Raw genomic sequence first — 27382 nt, forward strand, 5'->3', positions numbered from 1 at the left:
ACCCGCTATCCACCATGCGTAACAGTACGGATATAACCTCAAAGAAGGAAGGAAGAACCTGCACACCCTCACCCACCTGATGTGCATGGATGACATCAAGCTCCACGTGGGAACCGAGAAGCAGCTCCAGCAACTACTCCAGATCACCGAAGAATTCAGCAATGATATTAGGATGGAATTTGGTCTAGACAAATGCAAGACCCACGGATTACACCTGGGAAAATTAGTCAACCGAAACTACCAGCTACAGATTGGTAAAGAGATCAAAGCCATGGCAGAGGGAGAGCTCTACAAATACTTGGGGATGATGCAGGCTCAGCAGTTACAACATAAGGAAATTAAGGCCTGTCTGGCCGAAAAATAACATCAGAGACTCAGAAGCTTGCTGAAAGCAAAGCTGAACGGAGGGAACACAGTTAAAGCCATAAACACCTATGCAGTCCCGATGCTAATATACTCCTTCGGGGTCATAGATTGGACTAACACCGAGCTGGAGGATATCATGAGTTAGACAAGGACAATGATGACCAAGAGCCGTCAACACCACCCGAAATCTTCCGTGGAAAGACTGACAATTGCCCGGAAAGAAGGAGAAAGGGGCCTGATAGATCTCATTGAGCAACAGAAGACAGCGATAGTTAATCTGAAGGATTACTTCCAGAAACACACAGCAGCACTGCAGCAGGCCATAAAGAAGATAGACAAGCGGTAATCCCCACTCAACCTAAGCGAGGAGTACCCCCCCCCAACCAGGAGGCACAAACGAAGCTAGAAAGATGGGCAGAGAAGACACTCCATGGTAGACACTACAATGATCTCCATTAAGATCACATATATAAAATTACTTCCAATGCATGGCTCACGAGCGGGATGCTCTTCCCTGAGACTGAAGGATTCATGCTCACCATCCAAGACCAGGTAATCAACATCAGAAATTATAGAAAATACATCGCCAAGCAGCCCGGAGTTTTCGATGCTACCTGGCCTCAGAAACGATCCAACACATCATCGCGGGATGTAAGGTGATCACTCAGACTGAGTACACTCATAAACACGACCAGGTAGCCAGGATAATACATCAGAAGCTAGCAAGGAAATACCAGTTGATCGAAGAAAGTTTACCGTACTACAAGTACGAACCCCTGACAGTACTAGAGACCACAACCCTTGGTAGCTTTACTGGGACCGCGCCATAATCACGGATAAGACAATCCCGCACAATAGACCGGACATAGACCTCACTGTAGACAAGAAGGAAAAGGCTACCTATTTGATTGACATAGCGGTACCCAACACTGGCAACCTGCAGAAAACCCGTGGGGAAAAAATCAGGAAGTACACGAACCTAAGACAGAAGATCAAAGAGATGTGGCATATGCAACAAGTAACGACCATCTCGATCATCGTGTGAACCACAGGTACGGTTCCAAAGACTCTACATAACAGCCTAGCAGCAGTAGGTCTCCCAGCAAACACCTACAAGGAACTCCAGAAAGTCGCAATCCTGAACAGGCTCAGGATTGCAACTTTCTGTAAAATAGGCAGAAAATTCCTCGACCAACAGTAACACAAGACTTAATTAACAACAACCACCCTGTGTACTTCGTAGCAATACCCATCACGAGGTGGAATCCTCATTCAGGGAGAAATAATATAAGAGCAATAATAATAATAATAGATCAACAAGGAGACCACACTCACACAGACAGAAGAAACAAAGATGGAAAGATGGGCGAAGAAGACGCTCCATGGCAGACATTATAATGACTTCTCTCATCATATATAGATAAGATGGCTTCATGTTCGTCATCGAAGACCAGGTAATCAACACCAGGAACTACAGGAAATATATCGCCAAAGACCCCGCAGTAACAGATGACATATGTCGACGATGCCACCTGACCCCAGAAATCTGTGATTACCCAGACGGAGTACACTCGCAGACACCTACCTGGACGTGTCTGCGAGTGAATGCATATCTCGACGTGTCTGCAGTTGATCAAAGAAAGCATATCATATTACAAGTAACAGCCTCAGACCATACTAGAGACCTTTACTGACCGACTATACTGGGACCGTGCTATAATAATGGACAAGACGATCCCACACAACAGGCCAGACATAACCGTCATCAACAAGAAGGAAATGGCTACCTACCAGATCGACAAAGCGGTGTCCAACACCAGCAACCTCCAAAAGGAAAAGATCAGGAGGTACTCAGAGCTAAAACAGAAAGTCAAAGAGATGTGGCATATGAAACAACTAATGACCATCCCGATCACTGGCATGGTGCGAAACCGACATGGTTTGGCACCATTGCACCATGGTAACCACCGACATGGTGTCAAAGAGCCTCCATAAGAACTTAGCAAAAAAAAAAAAAAAACATAAAGGAGAATTTTTTTTTTAATAATAATCATAATAATAGCTTGAAAAGTTAAACATTTTAACTTTAAAATGTACTGAAGGTATAAGGATCTTAGAAAATGTTGATCTTCAAAATCTGATTGTCTATCAGATTTTATCATTTATACGGTAAGAGATTTGAATAAAATCTCTTTGATTACTGAAATAAAAAAATATATATGTGCTCATTAATCATCTTCCTTTCTTTAACATTAAAAAGAGAATATTCAAAATACTTTAACGAATTTTTAAGTTAAACGAAGTCCATTTGTTTTAACGAGCTAATTAGTAAAACTATTGATTGACAATTATTGAGCAACAATTAAGCGTTTAAAAGTTGAAGACTTTCCCAAACTTTAAAAGAGATGTCATCCATGATCAGCACGAGACTGAGGAGTCGTAATTACCTTTGGAGGTTAAATGAAGCGAATTGAATTATCTCGCAGTCAGTAAATCTCACTAGTGAATTTCAAACTTGGTGCTCTTCTTCCTCAGTTGCAATTAGGTACAGAAGAGATTTATGAAGTGACAGAAACATATTAATACAATTTAGCTACAGGTATCCGTTTTTAATATACAGAAACTGCATATATCTTAAATTGAGAATATGTTTGCTGATCAGTTATCTTAGATTGAGAGCGTACTTTGCTGATCAGTTATTTTATATCATTTAATTCTTTGCTAGTAAATTAACTTTGCTAGTATCATTTATCTACAGTAATATCAAACTTTAAATGGATTCAGTTGTGAGTATTTAATAGAAATTGAATTTAAATTTAATTTTTTAATTAAATTCATAATGTTAATTCATAACAAGATTACTATTTGTGCTGGTAGCACAGTGGCAGCGTCATTGTCTTTTCCCACTGTTTGGAAAAGGTCTGGGTTCGAATCCCGTTAATGGCGCGAGGAACTTTGGGTGAGTTAGTCGGTCTCCGGTGTAAATAGCAACGTTTTACCCCCAAAAATTCTGGTTTCTCTTCCAGAAACACAATGGGTAGATGAACGTATATCCCCGGTGACGTTTTGTTTAATGTCAATATGATCTGAGCAGCTCTTGAATAGGGTAGAAGAAAGGAAAGTTTATTCATCATGCTTTGAAAATGCGAAACCTGAGAAAACTTTATGTAAAATTTATAATTAGAACGACTGACGTTTAAAAGTTTGACTACATTTAAAAAATAAAATGAGCAACGCTAAATAAATTGAATTATTTTATAAACACTTAAGTAAAATTTTAGACAACAGCCTCATTTCTATACGTAACCAAGAGCACACCAAGTTTGTTGCAAAAAATCAGTACCGGTTAATTTTAAATGCAAATGCAGAGTCGAGGCAACTCGTGGTTACTTGCTTGTAATATGAGATTGATGTATTTTGTAGCAAACGTGGTTTGATCTTAGCAAAATGGAGAAATTACACTTTTGCCAACATGAGTATTAATATGTAATATTTTAATGTAAGTTGAATTATTTAAGATGAGAAGAAAACATCTCTGAACATTATAAAATGAAAAGGAATTAATTTTTAAAAAAATCGAGGTTGAAAAGTTCACTTAAAGTTTAAAGTAATCGAAAAAAATAAATAATAAAATATTTTAAGGACTATACTTCGGTTGAGAAAAATAGTAATTTAATTACCAATAATATTAGATCACTTAAATGGATTTTATTTACTAAAAATCATGTAACGTCACTTCTTAAAATGTCACAAAACACAGTACAAATAAAAACAAACACAAAAAAATGAAATAAAAACTACAAAAAATAACTTCTTTCCAATACAGTTCGTAATGTAATGCTCTTTTTAAGTAACAGATGGCGGCACTCGATAATAAATTCTTTACAATATTTTTTTCAATAAATACTTGAAAAAAAGTCGAAATAGATTAAATATAATACTTACACTGGCATTGATAACCTTGTTTTCCGAATCCCCTGGAAAAAAAGAACGTATTATAAGAATATTGAAATATATAAGCTACATACGTTCAAGATCTCTTCAAAACACTTATCATACAGTATTCCATGAAGCAGGAGAAATAGCGAGAGTTGATGATTGATGATGTTTGCGAAGCAGAGTCAGCAGAAATTTCAGTCGTCTAAGGTGCATAAAAACTACTCTCACTATGGATAGATTGTACGCCAATTCTTATCATAGTTCGAGAGATGGATGTCCTTCGAAAATCAGTACTTTGTGATTGTCAATTTTAGAAAGACATCCATTTTCCATTATTTTAACATCTGATGGTATTAAAGTTTTAGATATTAAGATACAGATCGAATGCGTTTAAAGAAACGTTATTTGTAGTTATGTGCAGGAGTAATGTAGAAAAGAGGAGAGAAATATTGATATTTTTGTGAAATTCATTTCGTAACTTTTCATCCACGAATTAAGGCGTGGTTGCCTTTTTTTTTTTTTTTTTTTTTTAAACGATTCTTTATCTCGTTTATTATAACCAGTTTACTATAAGGGTTACAATGCCCTTACAATTAGTACATCAAACATTAAACATTCATGTGAAAATAACGATCTTTTTGGATTAACTATGGAATTTTATTTTAGGGTCCACTTAAAAACCTCGTAAATTCTGAAATTACATTAATAAGGCAATAATAAGCAATCGAAATTATTATCTTCATTAATAAATCGAAAGAGATCAATCTAAATTACATACGAGAACACTTGCTTAATACGCCATTATTATATGAATATTATACATCATTTGCATACGAATGTTTAGTGAGTTTATTTACTTCGTAAGGGCTTTAAACGCTGTGGGGTTTAAATCCCATACACCTAATAGGGTTTTAGGAGCATCAAAGAATTGCATTTCTGTGGTGGACTTTATGTTTGCTGGATGAAAAACCCGAGTTTCCGGGAGAAAAAACCATTCTATCCTCTCCTGAGACCGACTAATTCAGCCACGTTGTCAAAAGACCCATAAGAGTTCCTCCCGTCATTGGCAAGACTCGAACTTAGGTCTTTTTCACCTGGTTTGGGGAAGATGGTGATCCTAACAACTGTGCTACTCACGAGGGCCAGTGAAACACTTAGAAAATTCAGTGGTATAGAAGACCGGAAGGCCGTCTAGAACAATTGTCTCATTACTTTTAACTCATTCAGCATCTGTGAAAGTTGAGTTTCCCTCATATTTCTTTTCTTTAATCCCTAACTGTAGAGTGTGTACAGTCCAGTTCTCCCCTCACACTCCTGACTATATTTATTTAGAAAATTTTCTCTTTGTCGCTTGTTTACATATATATATATATATATGGTAATTTGTTCTTGGGACGCCAGATGGCAGAACGTCTGCATAACGCCTATCAGCCCACTACAAGACAAGAGCGTATGCAAATGACTTCCACTTTCATTTTTGTACTTTCTACTGTAATTTCGCGAGTTGTTTACCTCTACCATCTATCTTTCTTCTACCATACTTCCTTTTCTCACAGTTTATCTTTTTCTGTCACTTACAGCCAGCCCAATGTCATTTAAATGTTTAGTCTTTTGCCTTAGTTTCTAACTTTAAGCCTGCTGTTTCCAGTTTGTTCCTTTCCTTATATTATTTGCAGAAAATTTCATTTCGCTTTAACCGAGTAAGTTCTGTCTTATTTACAGTTTTCTTTAAAAAGAAATCGGACGCCTCTTCTCCATTTCTCTGCTCCAGTGCCCTCGCGGCACGTTGTAATGCCAGCTGTCTGTTTATTCCTAAATGTTGTGTACTGAAGAATTCTACTTTAATTACAATAAATGATAAAAATTTGCGTAGACAAGATATTCTTAAAAAGGCCAGCTCCATTGAATTTAAAATTGTTCTGATTTTGTCAATATTTAAAATGATTATATTTGAAATATTAAGATCTTGAAATGATCTTTGAAATATTAAGATCTTTATGGATACAATTGAATTGTATCCATAAAGTACTTGTGTTCTTTAAAACTGCAATAACTTAGATTCTATGCGAGAAAAGAAATCTGAAAAATGCATTGGAAAGGTAATTCATTCTATTTTATGCGCATAAATATTTACTTAATTTAATCTCTATAATTTTCCCTTTTAATATTTTCAGATAATCTTATCCTACAAGAGATGGCATGGAATGGTAGAAGAGAAAATCAACTGTGTCCTCTTGCTAGCAGAGCGTAAGTCTTTCTTCTGGAAGGTCCGGATTAATTAAACGAGGAGACTGTGGCATCTGTCCAAGGAAGCTTTTCAGCAAAGCTCAGAAAAATCACTAAGATGGGCATCTATGGAACCCGGTGTTCCTAAAGCAATAGTTCACAAAATTCTTAGAGTGAGATTGCACAAGCGACCTTACAAGATTTAAGTGCATCAAATTCAGCAAGATGGAACATCTTGTCACTTCACTTGGAATGTTCGACAATTTTGAATTTGCTTACCAATTGAACACGTCTCATAATCTTGTTGGTTTTATTCCCTTTCTGCAGGATTCAGAATATTCCTGTATCAGAGGTAGATGTCTTCATTTTTACGAAAATGGAAAGACCGCAAATATATTTTATTTATTTGAAAGAAACAGTAACGAGGCAATACCTACAACTTAGAACACTTCTTAATTAACTCCAGTAGGATGCCACCGAATGTAACTTAAATTTATTCATCCAGGAGCACTAATTGCATCTGAGAATGAACGAGAAAAATATCGATTCACAGTCCCTGTTGAAAATGTATTAGAGAAATATTTTATCACAGGAGGGGATAAGGTAATTCTCAATAACAAAGAAAGCATATTAGTGATGAATGATTACATCTTCTTAATATAAGGATTAAACTGAACACGTTTTATAAGCTTTTTCCTGGTTCGGGAACTCGAATGAGGAGACTAACAACTCGGTTCCCTTTGAGTTGATTTTTCATGAATCTTTTATATCTGGCTCTTGTACAAAACATATGTTGAGTATTCCAAATTTTATTAAAAACAATTAACAGAAACCTGACTTTTTATACGTATCTCTTTAATGCTTTATTTACGAATATTTATTGAAATAATTCGCCTTAAAAATCACTTACCAAAGAAAATCTTTGCAAAAGGCACAGAATGTTGGTTGTCGGAAAAATTTTGCGATGAACTTATGACCCCTGGCTTCGTGGACTTTTTGATGTTTGATGGCGCCTCTTCTCCTAGTAATCCCTCCAGTGCTCTTGTCTTCGTGTAATATTGGAACTAAAGAATGTTAATTAACACAGAGATGAACTTGGGTAATGAGAATATCAATGATATCTCAAAAAGAATTTCTGTACTACTGAGGACTGGTCATAAAGAGTATTGTTATGGGACTTTACTTATTTCAATAATATATAAATACAGCATAAATTACTTATATGTTATATATGATGGAAAATCTCAGAGCTTTTGTGGTTAAAATTGCATAAAAGTGCATGGATGGCTAAAGATATATACCCTGATTGATAAAAACCTTTGAACTGATCATCAGTCTTGTTACTCGTTCGGTAATAAGGTTTGGCATGGTTTATATAAAGTTCCAGCAGAAAGTGAGGTCCCCCCCCCCCCGTAAGAAAAAAGTGTCTCTATTACTTGATACCAGTTTGGAAAGGTTTACTTCGAATTCCGTCTAGAAATGTTTTACAATTTAGTCTGTCTAATGTGTAGGTTCAATGTTTAGCCCATATTTGCCATTCTGAGACAGTTTGAATCTCATGCAAACATATGCGGGGGAAAATGAGCTAGAATTCTGAATCATGGCATTTCTAACATGGTACTATTCGATTATAGATTTCACCACTGTTTTGAGAAAGTATAAACGGAGCCATTTAAGAGTTTTAAATTTAAAACTTAAATGACCAAAAGGTGAGACCACCTTTTGGCCATTTAAGATCATATTCTAAAAGTCATACTCCCTTTTGGGGAGTATGGCTTTTAGAATAATGGGATTATTGGTACGACAGTTACGCCACTGGCTGTAGTACTCACTTTTGGTTTTAGTATCAATGTTTCACAGCTTTGGTTGCCTCAATCCATCTATCAAACAACCCAACACATTTTTGGGCACGTTCGCATATATATACATACCATTAATATCCTGACACCTGCCTTTAGACAAAGGCGCATTATAGCCTTAGTCGCTAATGCGCCAATAAAACCCAAGCAACAACAACAACCAAGCCTTTAGACAAAAAAGAGCTTATATTGTGCCATTTAATATTTTGTGCTGAAACCTTTTGCTTTTATGACGGCCTTCAATCTTCGCTGCATACTCTCAACCAGATTTTTATAAATGTCAGGTGATATGTTCCTCCACGCGGCCTTTAACGCAGCCACCAGTTCGGCCTTGTTCTTTGGGCGATCTCGACGTGCACGTACCCAATGCATCCCAAAGATGCTCGATATGGTTCAGATCAGCACTCTGGACTGGCCAATCCAACTTTTCCACACCCATGTCCTCAAACCACTCTGTTATGACCCGAGCAGTATGGCAAGGCGCGTTGTCTTGCTGATACAGTTATGGGCCTTCCCCGAAGTACTGCCATAATGTTGGAAGTGCATAATTGTCCAGGTTGTCCTGGTATTCATGGTTTTGTCGATAACGACTAATGGGCCGAAGCCAAACCATGAAAGGAGCCCCATACCATGACACTGTCGCCATCAAACTTCATTGTTGGGAATGAACAATCAGGAAGTCTAGCATTTGTTGAGGTGATCAATTCTGTTGAACGTGTCATCTTGCATGCCCATTTTTGCAACTGTCTGTTCGAAGCCCAGTGTGCATATTTATAGCAGGTTCTGTGACGTGCTGCATGCATGGAATCTGTTTCCCCATCCATGGAATATACATGCAGAGAGAGAGAGAGAGAGAGAGAGAGAGAGAGAGAGAGAGAGAGAGAGAAGAGGAACTTAAAAAAAAAAAAGAAAGAGGTAATGAAGTAATAAATATTATACAGTTGCAATTAAATTAAATGGCTAAGTTTAAAGAATGTAAATCTGTACAGTTTTTTTTAGTGTTTTGTACAGTTACAATCTTGTAATTAATTGATAAGGAGATAACTATGTTTATTTTTTATTCCAGTTGTTATTCTTTCAATTTGTTCTGCGCATTTTATCTGTAATTCATTTTATGCCGTAATGGTTTAAATTTCGAATTCTTTTAGAATTTCACATTTGCTTTCTTTTTTTTTTTTTTTCATCTGTAATGGTATAACCAGCTGTCCTCACAAGACAGAAGTTATTTTCACGAAATGCTCAGGGATTCAGCACCATGAACTAAAATAGGTGAGTTGTCATATTTTTGAATCGATATTCCAGTTTCTTTTACTGTTTGTAGTATCTGTAATCTACCCGGCACTAGGACTTCCCGCTAAAAGTTTGAAAACTGCACAAACTGTTCTGTTCTTTCAAGTAGAAACATTTGTAAGCTAAAAAAATAATAATAGAAAAAGATTTGGAATGCACACGCGGCCCTCGTGGAAAACACAGTTGGTATGATGGCCATCCTTCCCACACCGTGTGGAAAAGACCTGAGTTCAAGTCTGCCGTCGATGACGGGAAGAATTTTTGAGGATTTTCACAACGTGGGTGAGTTAGTCGATCTCAGGCGAGGGTAGTATGGTTTTTTCTCCCGGAAACGCTGGTTTTTCGTCCAGCAAACAGAAAATCGACCTCATAACGCACGCCATTTATAGACAATATACACAGAGCGATATGGCCTTAGTTGCTGGTGCTCCTAAACCCCTACTACAACAACAGCACACACACACACACTTGGCTTTCATCCAGATAATTGTGGAAGTGACGCGAATTGTAGACTGAATAAACGCTGTGAGCAAAAAGCCATTGCAGCCCATTAAACATTGTATCCTCCATGACAGTGTAGTGATTTCGTCACTCTTTTGGAGAGGTCTGGGTTCGAAAGAACTGAATTTCTGAAGAGGGCGAAATTCGGGAAGAATTTCTGAAGTCCTCTTCAACCAAGGCTGCAATTAGCCGATCTCAGAGTAGGGTTTACCACGTGAGTTTTTAATTATTTTTAATAATTAAAAATATTTTAATTATTAAAATTTAACAATATATTAATTGATAATTATTTAATTATAAATTACTAAAGTCTTAATTAATCCAACTGCGTTAAAATAATAATGATAAATATAAAATAATATTATTTATTAAAGGTCAAATAAATGCGGTTATTATTATTGTTATTGAAATATTGATGTTAAAATTTCTTTCGATTCCTTTTGTCCTCATGACCATGAAGCAGTGGAAACAGGAAGTTTTAACTGCTCCACTGCCAAGGACGATCGGTTAGTCACCTCTGCAACACGTATGGCTTTCTCCGTTTGTGTTATATGGGTCTGGTGTTCACCAACAAAGCCATAAAAACCCGTTCCGTACTTCTACTTGCGGGCTGTGGCATTTACGGACACCCCTGTGGACATCCGGAGATCCAATTTAACGTTTTCCAAGGACGTTGCACTTTAGACCAGTTTCTTTTCGCTACATCGGCTACAGTCGACTTTGAGAGGTTCAAACGTGTGGCCGTTGCATGTGGTGACAAATTGCTTAAATGGTATCTGATGATTGAGCCTCTTTGAAACTGCATCCCTACCTCCCAGCAGCTCATTTTTATCGTTTGTGATATCTCTGCTACTGTCCCACACTTCTAAACTTGTTTCTTCTTTGTTTGCATCTCTTTAGCCCCGTTCATTACACATAAAGCTTTTTGCCATAACTTTTTGTACGTACATAAAAGTACAATAAACCTCGCTAATCCGTATTAATTGGGAGACGGGTCATCCGGATTAGTGAAGTAAAAGACGAAAAAACTTAGAAAAAATTTAACGATATAGGTAGTGCTGATGAAAATAAATATAAAAATATCACTGTAGAGCCTTTATTTAAAAACTAAAAGACAATATACTGTATTTATCATCAACAGAAGACTCAGAAGTTGTACTTGTTTTTGAAGGTAATAATGCAGGTTTAAAGAAACTGTCACGTTTTGTCTGAACAGACCTCTGCTGTTCTTCTTTAATTAGGATCTCCCCCACAGTTTTTAGGGGTTTATAATACCCCCTGCAATTTTTGATTTGTTGAAGAGTCCACATCATTGATTACTGCATCAATGCCATCTTTTGCAGAGCTAGGAAGTTTCTTCTTAATTGTAGATTCTTGTAGTTCATCTAATTTATTATCTGATTCTTCTTACATAGCAGAATCCTTAATAACATCTACAGCAATTTCTTCCTCTGTCAGAAGCTGAAATCCAGGATCTCCTTCTTCCAGTGCAGGCTAATCTTGAATATTTTCTTGTGTTACTTCAGTCTCTCTTGCTACCCTCAACACAGTCTGAAAGTCCTCCGGCTCTAATCACTTAAAGTCAATATCTGTATTTTGCAAGAGTTTTTTTAACCAGCCATTCACTAAAGTTTCGTTTATAGTGTCCCTCCATGCATTGGCCCAGTTGAAGATAGCAGACTTGATATTGTACGATTTAATATTTTCCGAAGGCTTTCTTCCTCTTGTGTCGTTATCTTCATCCATTTTGTCTTCCAACACTACCATCACCTCATGAAGGAACTTGCGCTTGTAGAGCCTCTTGCAGGCCATAATGATGCCTTGGTCCATAGGCTGTATTAAGGCAGTTGTGTTTGGCTGCTAAGCCAAGCACTTTATTTTACCATCCTTACTGGACATATTTTCAACATCTGGATGTGTGGGAAAATTGTCAAGGATTAGAAGTGCTTTTATCTGGTAATCTGAATATTTCAAGACTTTTTTCCATAATTACGACATGATTATGGAACAAAATCTTTCTAATTTCTTGTATGAATCAAGAATTTGCGGGTTGCAGTAGACAACAGGCAATATGCGCATACAGTCTTTTAATGCCAGGGGCTGTAAAACCGATTTACCTGTTTGATGGATGAAAAATCCGATATTCCGGGGATATAAACTATGCTACTCTTGCCTGAGACGACTAATTCGGCCACGTGTAAAAACAGTTCTAAAAATTCCTCGTTTCATTGACGGAATTCAAACTTTTGTCATTTTCACCTCGTATGGGGAGAACGATGATTATATCCACTGTGCTATCCGCGAGGACGAAAACACTGTTAGAGTATTGTACACTCTCTTGCGAGAGGTAAGGGTTTCCTCTTTAAGAATTGAGTGTTTGAATTTCATACTATAATACCAAGGTAACCATGAAGAAAGGCTTAGCTGAGGTAACATTAGAAATTCAGCCAAGGACTGGAAAATTTTTCTCGACCTAAACTTTTGGCTGAGGAAAATTTTCTTTTGTTACTTTTCTTCAATTTTTCCAATCGTTTCATAATTATTTTCAAATTTTTTTACTTTCACAATTCCTCTACAGTTACTTACTTTCCCTTCTACAGTTTATTTAAAAAATCAATATTTCTGTTTCACTCTTATCGATCAAAAAGAATGGCGAAAGATTAAGAATTTACAAATGGATAGGTAAGGAAGGATACAAGCTGATTCGTAGAAGGCGTACCATGATTAACAGTTAATCTTCGAGGACCCAAATGTCAGATGAATAGAACGCTTTTGAAACACAGCCCGATAATAATAGATGACATCACTTACAGATCTTATGTAATAGCTTTGTCTGCCTAGAAACAGATGGCGAGAGAGAGATGTAAGCACGAAGTAAGAACTCTGCCATTTTTCTTGTTTCGTGGTGAGTAATGGCGCTTATGTTTTTATACACTCTAATACGCTGGTGACTTCCAAGAAGTATTTCGGAATATACTAGATTACTCCCTCTATATATATATATATATATATATATCTTTCTCTCTGTCTCTCTCTCTTTTTAAATTGTTAAAAATCTGAAATAACTAGAAATAAGTTTAAAACTGAAGTGTGAGTGATGTAATTTACTACTTCGGCTTTACCAGGAACTCATCCCATAGATGTTAATTGAATAATAGCAACTGTTAGTGATGAGAGAGAGAGAACGGGCACGCACACCTTAATGTGCTTTTCTGTGTTCTGATTCATGGGATCCATACTCCAATTTATCAATTAGAGTTCAGTGGAAACATGAATTATCGCTTTGGGTATTCGATTGTTTGTAAAGTAGTTACTGTAACTGTTGGCCAATTTGCTACTTTGGTTAGACAGTTGACTGACATTAGGAGAAATGCATATGGAACTCCTGTTCTAATCGGGCAATTGCAGCTGCTAGTAAAGATAAAGTGCGATATATCTCCTGTTGGTCTTCGGTGTGTTTAAAGTTCCATTAGCTCCATTTATTATGTTAAGTTATATCAATTATCGTGAGTTGGTTTGTAATGTCTCTGTTTCTCTTATTTTTAACGGTGATATATTAATGATCAGAACCGAATGTTATCGAAAACACTTAATCAAATTTCAGTGAACTACAGAATACACTTGCGCATTCTTCAGCCCTAATTTACAAGAGTCTACAATAAAATACGTTTATTTAGTTGATGATATAGGGCATTAAGAGTTAGATGAAAGCATCACATTTGTAGACTGGCTTTAAACGAGCCAGTACTTATAAAATCATAAATTTAAACTAATTTTACAAATTAAATAAATGTGTAAATTTTAAATGTATTCAATAACTTGAATAATTTTTACTGTTCATTAAGAGATGAAGAAAGTACGCCCTGCTAGCAGCTTGGTAGTAGGTTTTATTATTCACTTTATTCAAACAATTTGGTTCAACAAAAGCATTTCTAAATTATTTATGGAACTCGCTACTTTAGAATTAAATAAATGGAGCCTTCAGTTCGTGCCGGGATGGGATATGGCCAAATTCCTCCATCCTCCTCTGACTTGATAACAAGATTGTATAGAAAAAAAACAAACTCAAACTTCTTTGTTTTGTTAGAGATTTTATACTGTAAATATTAGCCTATTTGGAACAAAGTCTATAAACGTAAAGAAGATAAGATTCCTATCTAACCTCCAAAGATTCAATCGAGTGCTTGGCATCGGAATGACTTTAGGGAATATCCTAATCCGTAACCAACAAATATCTTCGCCTACATTGTCTTTCCTGAGAGTATTAATGTGGTAATCAAGTATTTCATTGTCCTCCTTGGTAATTGAGTCGGTATTCCTGTCTACGGCTGGAGGAATTTCTATAGACTTCTTTAATCAGGGTGACGCGCATCCAATCTTACACCGTGGGAATAGCGTACTCCCTGAAAGGTATTTGGAAATTTTTTCCAGCCTAAAAAATATAAAAATCGGACTGAGAGCGCACAATCCTATTCTTATGTTCATTCGTGACTCGTAGGGTATATGAAGCCACGACAGGCAAGTAGGGCTTGATGTATTTTCATGTTATCTTTGAAGTTTTTAACAAAGCTTGCTAAAAATGATACGCCCAAAAAACAAGGCTGATTTGATTATAGTGTAAATAATTATTATAATTGAATTTATGGGGCCATTGAAATATTCAGTTTCTGTTCGCACTTCAATTCCTAATATTAAAATTCCAATACATTAAAACAAATCTTACCTTCACCATCTTTGTAATGCCTAACTTGAACATGCAGACGTCCACTGGGCCTTATTTTTAACTGAAAAGGATAAATATGCTCATTTTAGATTAATATAATAATTCCAAGAGTATCTTATGAATCCAACAATCTGGAAAGATGCAGTGCAATGTTTTAGTGTGTGTTTTTGTATGTGACAAGAAATGATAACCAGTACTAGTCTAAGTTTTAGCATAACCTGGTATAACATGTATTCAGAAAATGAAAGCAGAACTACAAAATGCACAACCAGGAATTTTCGTTAGTACAGGTTATCTCGAGTAGCACAATGGTTACGATCACTGTTCTTCCACACCATGTGGAAAAAGCCTGGGTTCGATTCTTGCCAAGATGGCAGGAATGCCCTCGTGGGTATCACAGTTGGTATAATCCACCGACTCTGATACCCACTTTTCCACCTAGTGTGGGGTTATCCACCCCACACTGGGTGGAAAAGACCTGGGTTCGAGTCTCGTTGATAATGCGAGGAATTCCAATTGGTCTTTTTCACAACGTGGCTGAGTCAGTCGGTATCAGACGAGGATAGCATGGTTTCTTCTCCCGGATACTCGGATTTTTATCCCAAAAAATAGCAAATCGACCACAGAACACACAAAATATTCAGAAATATTATATACGGCGCAGTATGGCCTGATGCATCTAAAACTCTAAAACGACCAACCAAAGGCAAGAATTTTTATGAACGTGCTTTTTCATATCGTGACCGAGTTAGTCGGTTTAATGGTACACTGTTTCCCTTCGGTAAATTTTGGCTATTCTTTCAGAAAAGCAGAATAACCTTAGCAAATATTCAGCATTACTTGTTGCTGAGTTTTCACTGTCCTTTGGATTGCTAATGTAGACTTTACTCCTCAGAAACGTCTGTACATGACCAAGAGGTTTAGTCGGGTGAATCAGCCGGACACTTTATTGGTCCTCCTCGACCAATTCAATGTTCTGGGAAATTTTCATTGAGAACAAAGTGAGGGCATGTTCCAACCTGTTGAAAGCCAGCTCGTTAAAAAGGTTAGGATTTTCTTGAAATTGGGGAATAGAGAATTCTTATAACGTATTAAGGTTCGAATTGCTGGTGAGAGTGCGCTCATTAGAAGTGAGAACTTGACACAAACGAAGCTAACGTTAGATGAATGCCATTCGTATTTATACAGTTTTTGTGGATATTATTCTTTCCATATCCTGCAGTTGTAACTCTTAACTTTGTGTGATAGGTGAAGTGTAGCCTTATCACTAAAAATTAGGTCTGGCAAAAAATGTCCGCCTGATTCTATATTTACTGGTTTCATCATCTTTTCCTCTCCTAAAAGTTGACAAACTCTTTGAATTTGATAATATTTCAAATCAACAACTCAAACAATATCTTCAAACAAATTTCAACTCAACAAATCAACACGAATCTACAGGACATAGCTGACTATCTCAACTCTTTCAACCTCCAAATTAATCCTCTGAAGTCGGCACAAATCATCTTCCTTCTCACTAAAGGGCAGCTCAATACCGCTGGAGCCTACAATCAATGGCTCCTCAGTTCCAAGTGTTCTAACAGGAATCTACAGGACATAGCATAGTGTCATCTCCATTATAATCTTGTAAGAATTTTATTGTCAACATTTTTACATTCTAATTCATGAAAAGGGATATACATTATATACCCCTTTTCACGAATTGGAGCGCTCCTTCAGAAACAGCATCTCTTCTTCATACCATTTGATACAAAGTAGGTAGGCAGGTACGTAAAGATGCTGTATGTGCAGAATTCAGTGCGGAACGGGAGAAAAGAAGGAAGTGACTTTGAACGCGGCATGGTAGTCGACGCCAGAGGCGTCGATATGAGTATCTCGGAAACCGCAACCCTGTTGGCGTTTTCGCATATAGCTGTGCCTAGGGTATATCGAATTTAGCCAATAAGAAAATAATATCCAGCAGTTCTATGGTTGGAAACACCTCGCTGATTCGAGAGGCCAATGGAGGCTGAAAAGACTTGGGAAGGGTAACAGTAAATGAAATTAATATTGTTTTTATTATTACAAATATTAAAAATGTTTCTAAAGCTTTGGCTATATTAAGGCTACCCCATACCAGTGGAAACAAATGTGACATTTCCGAACGCACAACTCGCCTTACCTTGTCACGAATGGGGTATCGCAGCCAACAACCAAACCCGGTTCCACTCCAGTCAGCAAAAGACAAGAAGGTACAGTTTCGGTGGCCTCAAGAATACCAATACTAAGCAGTGGAGAAGTGGATAAACTTCGGCAGGGCTGACGAATCTCGTTTTCTGCTGCTTCACGCTGATGGGAGGATCAGAATAGATCAGAATGTTAACAACGCAGGCTAGTAGTGTATTGGTGTTTGGAGTGTTTTTATGATGCCCACATTGGTCATTTTTATATCAATGGAGCAACATTTGAATTTCAGGTATTTGTTTCTGACTAGTTTGACTTTTCTCTAGTTTGGCTAAAGTATCCATCTGCGAGTGAGTTCTTCCAATGGGATAATGTGCCATGTAAAAAAAAAAATTGTACAGATCTAGTTCCAGAAACGTGAAGTGAATTCATTCTACTACAGTGCCCCTCCCCCATCACCAAACCTCAATCCAATTGAGTACCTATGGGATGAAGTGACGAATTCTTCGAATTACAGGTCTGCAACCATCTAATTTGAAAATATATGTCGGAAGCAGTTGATAAGCATCCCTATGACACAAATTCGACATCTGCTTGAATTCATGCCATGACGAATCCATGCTGTTCAGAAAGCAACAAAAGTTGGGAATGCACTCGCTACAGGCGGGTGTATCTATTTAGTCAATTCTTAATTGACTAAATTCCCCCACTATTCGAGTATTTTATATTTCTTCACAGGATAGTGGATCCATATGTAGGGTAAAATGCATTATTATACATAGTATAATAATACATTACCTAAAAGAATTACACAGAAGTTTCAAATTTTGAAATCTGGAACACAAAAGGAATATCTTCATTGCTTTTCAGGAACGGAAATCTAGATTAAAAATGCAAGTTATTAAAAGGTACTGTAAAGACGACACCATTTTTAAAACGTACACACAATTCACGGACATAATGTAAGTGGGTGGATAAGTTTGCCCCTTCACTAATCCTAATATGAAATATTAGTCCCAAAGCATCTTTTTTCCATCAAGACTGTACCAGTTTTCACACAGCGCAATGATAATGAATACGCTGAGGGATCTGAAATGGGGGTACTACCTCACCCTACTTCTCCCCACATTCCGCACTTAGTACCTTCTAATTAACTATTTGTTCAGACCTTGCTTATTCAATAAAAGCATTGAGAAGTTGGCAAAAGCTATCTGGTTATCAACAGCGTCTGTATTCCCGAAACTTGGACCAATGGAAAAAATCTCATTTATATTTTAACTGCCCTTGTTAATTGTCTACCATATAAAACCACCTTATTAAGCATTAAATATTAAAAATACGTGGATGCGTTATTTTTATTAGCTTTATCTATTTACAAAATAAGTGTCAAATATAGTGGACAAGTTCCTTACCCAAATATTGGCTACCTCCTCTCCATCTCTGCATTTGTCTGCTAACACTTGGGCACTGATTAGTAGATCAGCAAGTAGTCTGTTAGGTTTATCCATCACAAGTATGTGAACCAGGGATCCTATTAAGAAAGAGAAAGAACAAAAAAATATGGTAATGCATTTTGCTCGTGTTTTATTCAATCTTTTTCATAAGTAAAATATCATCATAATCCAGGAGATTAAATACTGGTTCATTTTATTATCCATAGATTTTTGTTATATGCATACATCGGCCATTCTTCACCAAAAAATTATTCTCTTCTCTCTGTCTTTCTCTCCTAACACGATAAAACTTTCTCAGTATAAAAGAAAGTTTCAATAACTTCGTAATTGTCAGGGTCGCTGAAGCGGGATGACAAGGAAAAGATAAATTTAGGCTCATTATTCTTCCACCGTGTTACGTCAACGAAGATCTCGATGCTGGAAAAAAAACATAACAACAAAAGCCGTTAATCCCCCAATCTCTACATCGACTTCTTTATCGCAATAATCCAACCGCATGACGGCTTGGACAATATTAATAAAGAGACCTTGAATATTAATTCGCTATTAATAGGACCGATTGAGTCGAGGAAATTTTAATCTGATGCTTTGTTGTAATGGATTAATGAATGGATGTTTTCATTATTCTGATGTCATGGTGCAGAAGAAAGTGAGAGCAATCATCATATCGAGTCATTGAATATTGCTTGAGCTCATCCATTATAAAATGCTAACAATGGCTGTCATCTTTTCTGCAGTGTTATAAGTGTATCGTCATAAAAACCTCTCAACTCAAAGCTTCGCTACAGGAAACACCTTAAAGAAAGAATTGGGTCAAATGCTTGAGAGGAGTTCTTATTGATCGACTGTACATCCAACTGTGCGTAAAGATTCCAGTGTTAATAGTCATCTAACATGATGGTAATTAATATATCGGGGTATCGTTTCCTAGTGAACTGTTCATTAGTGTTAGCTTTTCGTGCTTGGTTTAGCTAAATATTACAACCACTTTCAGTACTAACTGGTTCTCATCAGATAGCTGGTGGTCTCCAGTTACCTGTAGACGCAACACCTTCAAAGAATTTGTTCGATGTTAGCTGCTATGATGTATACGAAAATAAGTTTTAAAAGTTGTAATATAGCTAAGGCAATGTTACAAGGCGAGTCGTTAAAAAGTTCTGCTCTGAGGATTAAGAGCATTGCAATATCCATGATAATGTATAAATCCTGTTGCCCGCAAAAACAAGGGAAGATGATATAATCATATGTGAATAAGTTCGGTTGTTTCTTTGTGCTCAATATTTATTGAAATGTCTTCTTCCAACCCTGCTGAACCACTAGGTACACCTATCTGAAATCCGACATCTGTAAATTCCTGAGGGTACCGGATTTCAAAGAGTTTACTTGTCATTCATAAATTTCGTTGCTGGGCAAATTAGGAGTGAAAACAGAGATCACTCATCAGATCCGAACCACTGATGTGTGGAATTCCATACCACAAGAATAGGGCTAGTTTTTATCCTTTTCAATCAGGAAACTTGAGTTTTTATCCTTAAAATAACCGACTCAAGAACCTTTATAACACATGTAATTTACCTAAATGAAATATCACAATTCGAAATACGATATCACAATATACAAATTGAACTTTTTAGATTACAACGCATCATCGATTAGGCATTCCTATAAGTTGACGAATTAAATGGACTTCGGCGTTGAGTTCATCAGCATGGAAGATCGCCCAGGAATGAGAACGTTCCAGAATGAGATATCCGTGAATGACTTTGTGTTCAAAATTTGTTCTAAACGAGTTCTACCTATGCATAAGATAGCGATATCAGTTATGGAGTCTTATATATATATTAAATAACACTTCTTTAAAACACTCACCTCTAACTAACTGAACGTCAAAACAGGAATTCCACTCTGGATACAAAGATTTCTTTTTCTGAACTAACTGCACTCCTTTACCTGAAAATGACACGATTAATTTATTAAACAACGTTAAATTCGAATATGCACATATAGACAAAAAGAAAAGAATAAACGATTTAAAACAATGTTTCAATGGAGTCATTTAATTTAATATATCGATTGCAATTGAAATAACCAATGATAAAAATGTTGCCCGTTTTACATTCAAGTTCAATATTATTCCAACGTTTCGTTGTGCAACTTCAGTATTTTCAGCTGTGCCACTGATTGATTAAACTAATCTTGCAGCACCAATTACAGCTAATCTACCCGATGATGTCACTATAGTTTCTCATCATGTTATGTTCAGTAGAAATCGCGCTCAGTAGAAATGTAGCCAATTGAATTAATCAGTTTGATTAGAAGTCATCTGGCTGTGGAGGTCATTTTGATGGTCACGTGGAGAAAGAGAGAGACTTTAAATTCGTTTAAAAAATCAAGATTTATGCTCTTGAAAAGATGTGACTACAATTATTTTAAGTTATTTCGTAAGTGGAGAAAAATCTTTTGACATCCAGAGATGTGATTGGAGAGTATTAATAGCATGACAGCAATAACAGAGAAAAGAGACACACACCAGAAGGAACAAAATGCTCCAGTGATGGTATGCCTTCTTTTCGGATACTTGCTGACTAACACCACGTTTTTTTTAGAAAGAGAGATTACTAGAAATGATCTCCATCTTTCTTGCAGTTTATTTTCGTATTCTCTTGTTGCTAATTCACAACAGGTTATTAAGAATAGTGTTCACTGCAACTAAAGAATCGTATAAAGAAGTGGCACCCGTTTCAAATATTCTTATACCATTGGCTAAAGAGGGAAAAATAAATACGAATGGTAGCCAGATTTTGACTTACAAAATTTTACATTTGAATTTAATATCATCTTTAGAGCTATCGTAATGCAAACAGCGTCACTTGCATCTATCCTCTTGACACCATGCAGATGATGAAATGCAGCTTCAAGCCAAAAAACTTATCTGAACAAAATTAACGAGAACGGGGGAAGAACACCAGGCAAGTGAGTTTTTTATATTTTTCCACGCGCAGAAGGGAATTCAGAAAAACCTTACTGAAAGACGAAGGAAACGTGGATTAGGGAGGGAATCCATGTCTGATGAGTAGCATAGAGCTAACCATCAGGACTAAATATTCAATAAAGGGATACAGAATCACAACACTTACCAATTAGCCAACTACCGATGCTGTATCGACTCAGAGTATTATCTGAGCAGACAGCGTTCTCAAAAAATAAAGGAGCAATTACTCTTCTTCGTGATATTGTGCATCATACACAAATCTTTTGATCGTGCAATGATGTCACTTGAATGCCACAAAGATTAACTGCTTACCACACCCATCTAGATCAGAAGTTGACGTCCAGAATGTCCTTTCCATTAACTCTAAAAGCCTCGGAAGTCTCCAAACCATCAGCAATATTGCACTCTTTGGCGTGCTTAAGTTCTAGCAGATTACTAGCGTTAGTATCCATATCCTTTGTTTGCCAGACTGCACTGGTCACCATGTGGCTGGCAGCAAGGCTATAGAAAGGCGCCGATATAACGCGGTGGCCACGCTAGTACGCTGCAATTGACTGGGTAGGATGCCCCCACACCAGTGTAAACCCGAACTGGAAGACTGTTCCAACAAACTGTGCCTTCAATTGTGTAAAATTAACTTAAAAACATGTATTTAGTGACCCCCCACTATAGACTCTACATGTATTTTGGTTTTAACTTGTAAAGTATTTATATGCAAATATAAGTGTCGCTAACGCCTCCAGCATCCTGAAATACCTCCAGAGAAATCTGCTTCGTTCTTCTGGGAACATTTCTTAACTTGGCTGTTCCCCCCCCCCCCACATCTGTCAGTGGGGGATAGCCCAAATCTGCTGCCAGCTGTAACTCAGCTACTATTATAGCTACGGACTTGTGGCAACTTCCATTCATCATCTTGGCAGTCCTTCCTAACTGGTGACCCAGTACCCGCTAATCCGAAGTTTCTTCGATTATCCGGAAAACCCGAGAACTATAGAAGGAAAAATGGAAAAAACACCTGCAGATGCCCAAATGGGACCGGGAATCGACCCAGCCAGCGTGGACTTGCAGGAAAGCCCTGACAAGGTGAGGGCCACACCAGCACCAAAACGCAAGAACAAGAGGGAGACGCATAGCCAGGCAGAGCAAAAAGATCAGCAAGATCCTGCAATCCCACAGATAGACCTGGCAGGTGATAGTAAAAAAACAGGACAAACATGTCCTGGACCCTAACATCCCTGAGGGCCTTGTTCTCCAACAAATACTTGTGCTCCGTATGGCACTCGAAACACTCTTTAAAGACAAACAAATAGAATAACAACAGTGCTTCGAGCCGACATAGTCACCATATGGAGCAAACTAGAGACCATACTTCTTGACACTCAATCAAAGTATGAAATCACAAACGCCAAACTGGAAGCCTATCAGGAAGGAAGGGCGAAAGAAATGCCACAGCGCGCCCTGTCCTACTCCGACGCGCTGAAGACCAAAACACAAGAACCGCAAGTGTTAACCGCAGAAAACATACCCAAATGAAAGACTCTCCTACCAACACCACATTTGGTCATCCTCCGACCAACTTCCACAGAGGAACATCCCACAAGCGAAGAGGTAAAAAACACTGTCATTACAAACCTTGCAGGCGATCTAAACACGACTAAAATCAAGTCGGTCCGCAAAACGCGTAATATAGGTGTGATAATTGAGACAAAGACAGCAGAGAATGCCAAAAAGATAATTACAAATCCAAAGATCCAAACCCTTGGCCTGGAAGCAGCGTCACCAAAAAGAAGAGGACCGAGCATCGTAATCTACGACACGGAAAAAGATCTGACCCCAGAAATGTTGCAGGATGAACTCTATACAAGAAACCTCCAGCGAGATCACCCAGACATAGAACCCACAAGCCTAATAACACCAACACATCAAACGAGATCCAGATCAGGCACTGTCGCAAATTGGGATGTGGAACTATCGCCAGCTGCGTGGTAAACCATCAGCCAGCATAACAGAGTACAGTATTTATAAACTGGGGCAGCCACCGCTACAGAAAGTACGTGTCTGTACCCAAATGCTTTAGATGTGGCCGCTTTGGGCACATTACACATACCTGTGCTCACACCCAGCCTACATGTGGCCATTGTGCTGGAGGCCACAAATTTAAATCATGCCAAAAAAGGACAAACCACCTACGTGTGCAAACTGCGTCACAAAAGCTGCAGGTGGATCACTCCATCAGGGACAATAAGTGCCCTATATACCAAAAAGCAAGGAGTACATACCGATTGAGACTCGATTATGGGTACACATCTTAGACAATATAATAACAACAGGGTACTATTTGCACAATTAAACGCCGGAATCCTCCACCATCTCAGCAAAGGAAAAACGTCCACCTGCCTGAACTACACGATTGACTTAGCCAATGACCCTAAAATGGAAAAGAAGCGACTCACGCTGCATCTCCAACAGACCTGGCAAACCCGCTGGGAAAATTCAATCAAAGGTGAAATCACCCGGAAATTCGTGCCAACAATTCAGACAGTACTGTATATCCAAAATATCCCCACTGACTCTCTCCAAGACTCCTGGTCACATACCTACTCACCGGACACGGTGCATTCAGACACTTCAGGCTTCCGACTCAGTGACACTCATCTCTGCCACTGTGGCCAAACAAACATGGGGGCACCTCTTGTGTCACTGTCACCTGTATGAAGATCTACGCTGCCGGCTCATCACTAAAATTCGATTCACACTGCAAAACCAGGAACACCACATCCTGGAAGAAGAAGACAGCTACAAAGCGCTATCAAAATTCGCTCAGGGCCTGCTCAGCAGAAGACGGACCTTCCCCCAGCCGCAACCACCGCAATGAAGAGAATTCAAGTACCCATAAAATCTGCCCATAACCTGAAAAACAATTTGACACTACTAAGGACCACCAGAACAAATCAAACCCGTAGGGATCCGACTTCATAGCAGAAGGACCAAAATAAAATCACAAATGCACCTCCAAACTGACTGGACTAAATAACCTCAGATGGGATCCTGACCAATGAATGGCTACAAAATAAACTGGACTTTTGGAAACCTCAGACGGGACAATGTCCCAGAAAAGACATTCCACCGACTGAAGAAACTGCAGAGCCTCTCTGTACACTAGCCTTATTGGCGATCTAGGCCGGCGCCCTTGCCTGGCCCACTTTTTCTTCCCTTTCCCTGGCCGGGGGGAGGTGACGGTCCTTCTGTCTCCTTCCATCCTTGCTACCCACACTTTCCCTTCTGGTGGGGCATGCCCCACCAAATCTTGGAGTCACCTCCCTATCGACTCCATTCTTCTGTCTGTCTCCCCCCCCCAGCCTTCAGTCTCCCTCCCACTCTACCTGCACGCAAGCGAAAGCCTCAGGCATCCAAACTTAATTGCAGCCAAATTAGATTCGCCCACAATTTTCGGCCTCACAATTCTAACGCAACCACCACGCGATCACCTCTCAAATTTTTTATTTTTTTTTTTTTTTAGGTCCTAGCCACTGAAATCTCAGGAAAGTAGGTGGCAGGACCTGCCAGAGTACTTATTTAAAATATTGGTGTGCCTGGTCTCCACGGGGCGAAGTGTGGACAGCGTCTGGCCTCAGCAGAGGCCTGGCGGCTAAATTCCAGAGACGTCAGAAGAGGAGGTGGAGTCGCACTGGTGTTCAGAGAACATATTCAACCCATTAAAACTACAACCAGCCAAACATCTAACTTTGAATCTCTTTCCACAGTGTTATCGTTCAATGATACCCAGATTCAAGTCTGTGTAATATATTTTCCCCCAGATCATACTGAAGATTCAAGAGTGGAGCTACACAACTGGATAGCCACAAACTTAGAAACAAACCTCAAAACCATAGTGACCGGTGACTTCAACATGCCTACACCACGCCATGAAGAAGCCAGGAAAGAACTGAACGCCATATTTGTTTCCCTGGGCCTCGTGCAAATTATTATGAGCTCAACCAGAGGTAATAGCACACACCTCGTATTCCATAATCTTCACAGCATCTCTATGATCACCTCTTCTTTTAAATTCTACTCTGACCACAATCCTATCACATGTGAAATCGCCTTAGAAAAAAATCACAATCATCACTTGCCCAGGAAAGAAAACCAACCTGAGAGAGAACTAACCTTTTCTACAAAATTCCTGAAACCAGATATCATCCTCAAACGTCTCAGAGAATTCAACTGAACACACCTGTTTACTGTCCCTCCTGACATAGCCCTAAGCCACCTAGCCGAAGAGCTTTATGGAATAGCCAAAGAGGGAGCTGCAAAATAAATACGCATCACCTCCAGAACCTCTGTATGGTTTAACCAAACAATCAAACAAACTTTCCTCCAGAAGCAGAAGGCTTACCGACGATGGGGAAAATCAGCTGACGCCGAAAACTTCAGCGCCTATAAAAATGCAAGGGCTCTCTTCTTAAGACAAAAACGACTTGTCTGCAAAGCTTAGGTGCTATCAAACCCCCATATCAACAACAACAACTTGTCTGCAACCAATTTGCCCTGGATAAGCTGAAAAGATCTAAAGGACTCCAGAAACAGAGCCATACGCAAATCACTATGAAGGAAGGAATATTTAAAGAATGGACTGAGCTCACTTTTCAACAGACTGACCAGTCACATGCTCCACTCCCTGTTACACTTTTTGGCCCTCCCTGCAAACCTCCAATATCACTCATAACCATAACCCGAAACCATCTGATGGAGATCGTCAAAAAACTTCCATTGAAAGCTGTTGTGGGTCCCGACCGGTTTCCTCTGTTTCAAATCAAAATCTGCAGTTCATATATTATAAACCCCCCCTAGTTTCCCCCATAACTAGTCCATATTTCCCCTCGTAACTAGTCCATATTTTCAATAAAATCTTAGAAAGTGGAGAGATTCCAAATATCTGGAACACATACTTTGTTTGGCCAGTCCCTAAATGCAGGTACCCCAAGCGGCCTCAAGATTTCAGGCCTATTGCCATCGGCTGTGGGTTCCTCAAGATATTTGAAAAAGCAATCCAGCCCACAAATGCAGACCACTGTTTCAATCACAGGCCTCCGTACTTCCACACCGTGATTAAGGGGAGATCTACTGAAAGCAACCTCCTAGGCACCCTTAGTATTAGTATTAGTAATGGCCGCATGGTGCAAGAAAGCCTATGGCTTATGTTGCACCAGCCAAAAAAAAAAAAAACCCGAATAAAACAATGATAAAAAAAGAAAAATGGATTTTAAATAATAATAATTAATAAAAGAAAAGGAAATTGCACCTATTATCCTATGTGCTTCCCTCACCCGAAGGTACTATCCAGATGACCTTTGAATTTCCCCAAACTGTCAGCCTCTACCACCCATGTAGGCAACTTATTCCAATAATTTATAACTCGCTGGCTAAAATAAAACTTCCTGCAGTCCAATCTAAACATTTCCCCCTGTAACTTGAATTGATGTCCCCTAGTTCTAGCATCATTTATAATCTTGAAAATTTTGTCCTCATTCATTTTACTGATGCCTCTCAGAGCCTTAAACACCTCAATCAAATCTCCTCTAAGGTGTCTAGTTTCCAAACTCTGCAACCCACATATTCGAAGTCTTTCTTCATAAGGACGCCCTTTTGCCGATCTCACCAGGCGAGTTACCCTTCTTTGCACCCTTTCAAGAAGCTCGATGTCTTTCTTTAGGTGCGGTCTCCATACTTGAACACAGTATTCCAAGTGTGGTGTAACATAAGCCTTATATAATGGGATTATCACGTCCCTATCTCTACTTGCAAAAGTTCGATAGATCATCGATAGGACACCATGGGCCTTCCTTGCAACCTGTTTACAATGCTC

At 38.4% G+C, this 27382-nt stretch overlaps 1 protein-coding gene across 1 annotated transcript in view; it reads right to left on the reverse strand.

Moving 5' to 3' along the window:
* The window catches only part of LOC150090077 (protein kinase C delta type-like), a 38208-nt gene that overhangs the window by 6692 nt on the left and 4134 nt on the right, over positions 1 to 27382 (reverse strand). Inside the window, exons 2-4 of the mRNA XM_090390166.1 lie at positions 20391 to 20471; positions 18480 to 18598; positions 14905 to 14965 (exon numbers count right to left, since the gene is read on the reverse strand). Coding sequence (XP_090246292.1) covers positions 14905 to 14965; positions 18480 to 18598; positions 20391 to 20471 — 261 coding nt within the window. The remainder of the gene's footprint in view (positions 1 to 14904; positions 14966 to 18479; positions 18599 to 20390; positions 20472 to 27382) is intronic.

This window comes from Mastigoproctus giganteus, chromosome 2, assembly GCF_048544385.1.
Source record: "Mastigoproctus giganteus isolate SK-2022 chromosome 2, ASM4854438v1, whole genome shotgun sequence".
In the NCBI taxonomy this organism is placed as follows: domain Eukaryota; kingdom Metazoa; phylum Arthropoda; class Arachnida; order Uropygi; family Thelyphonidae; genus Mastigoproctus; species Mastigoproctus giganteus.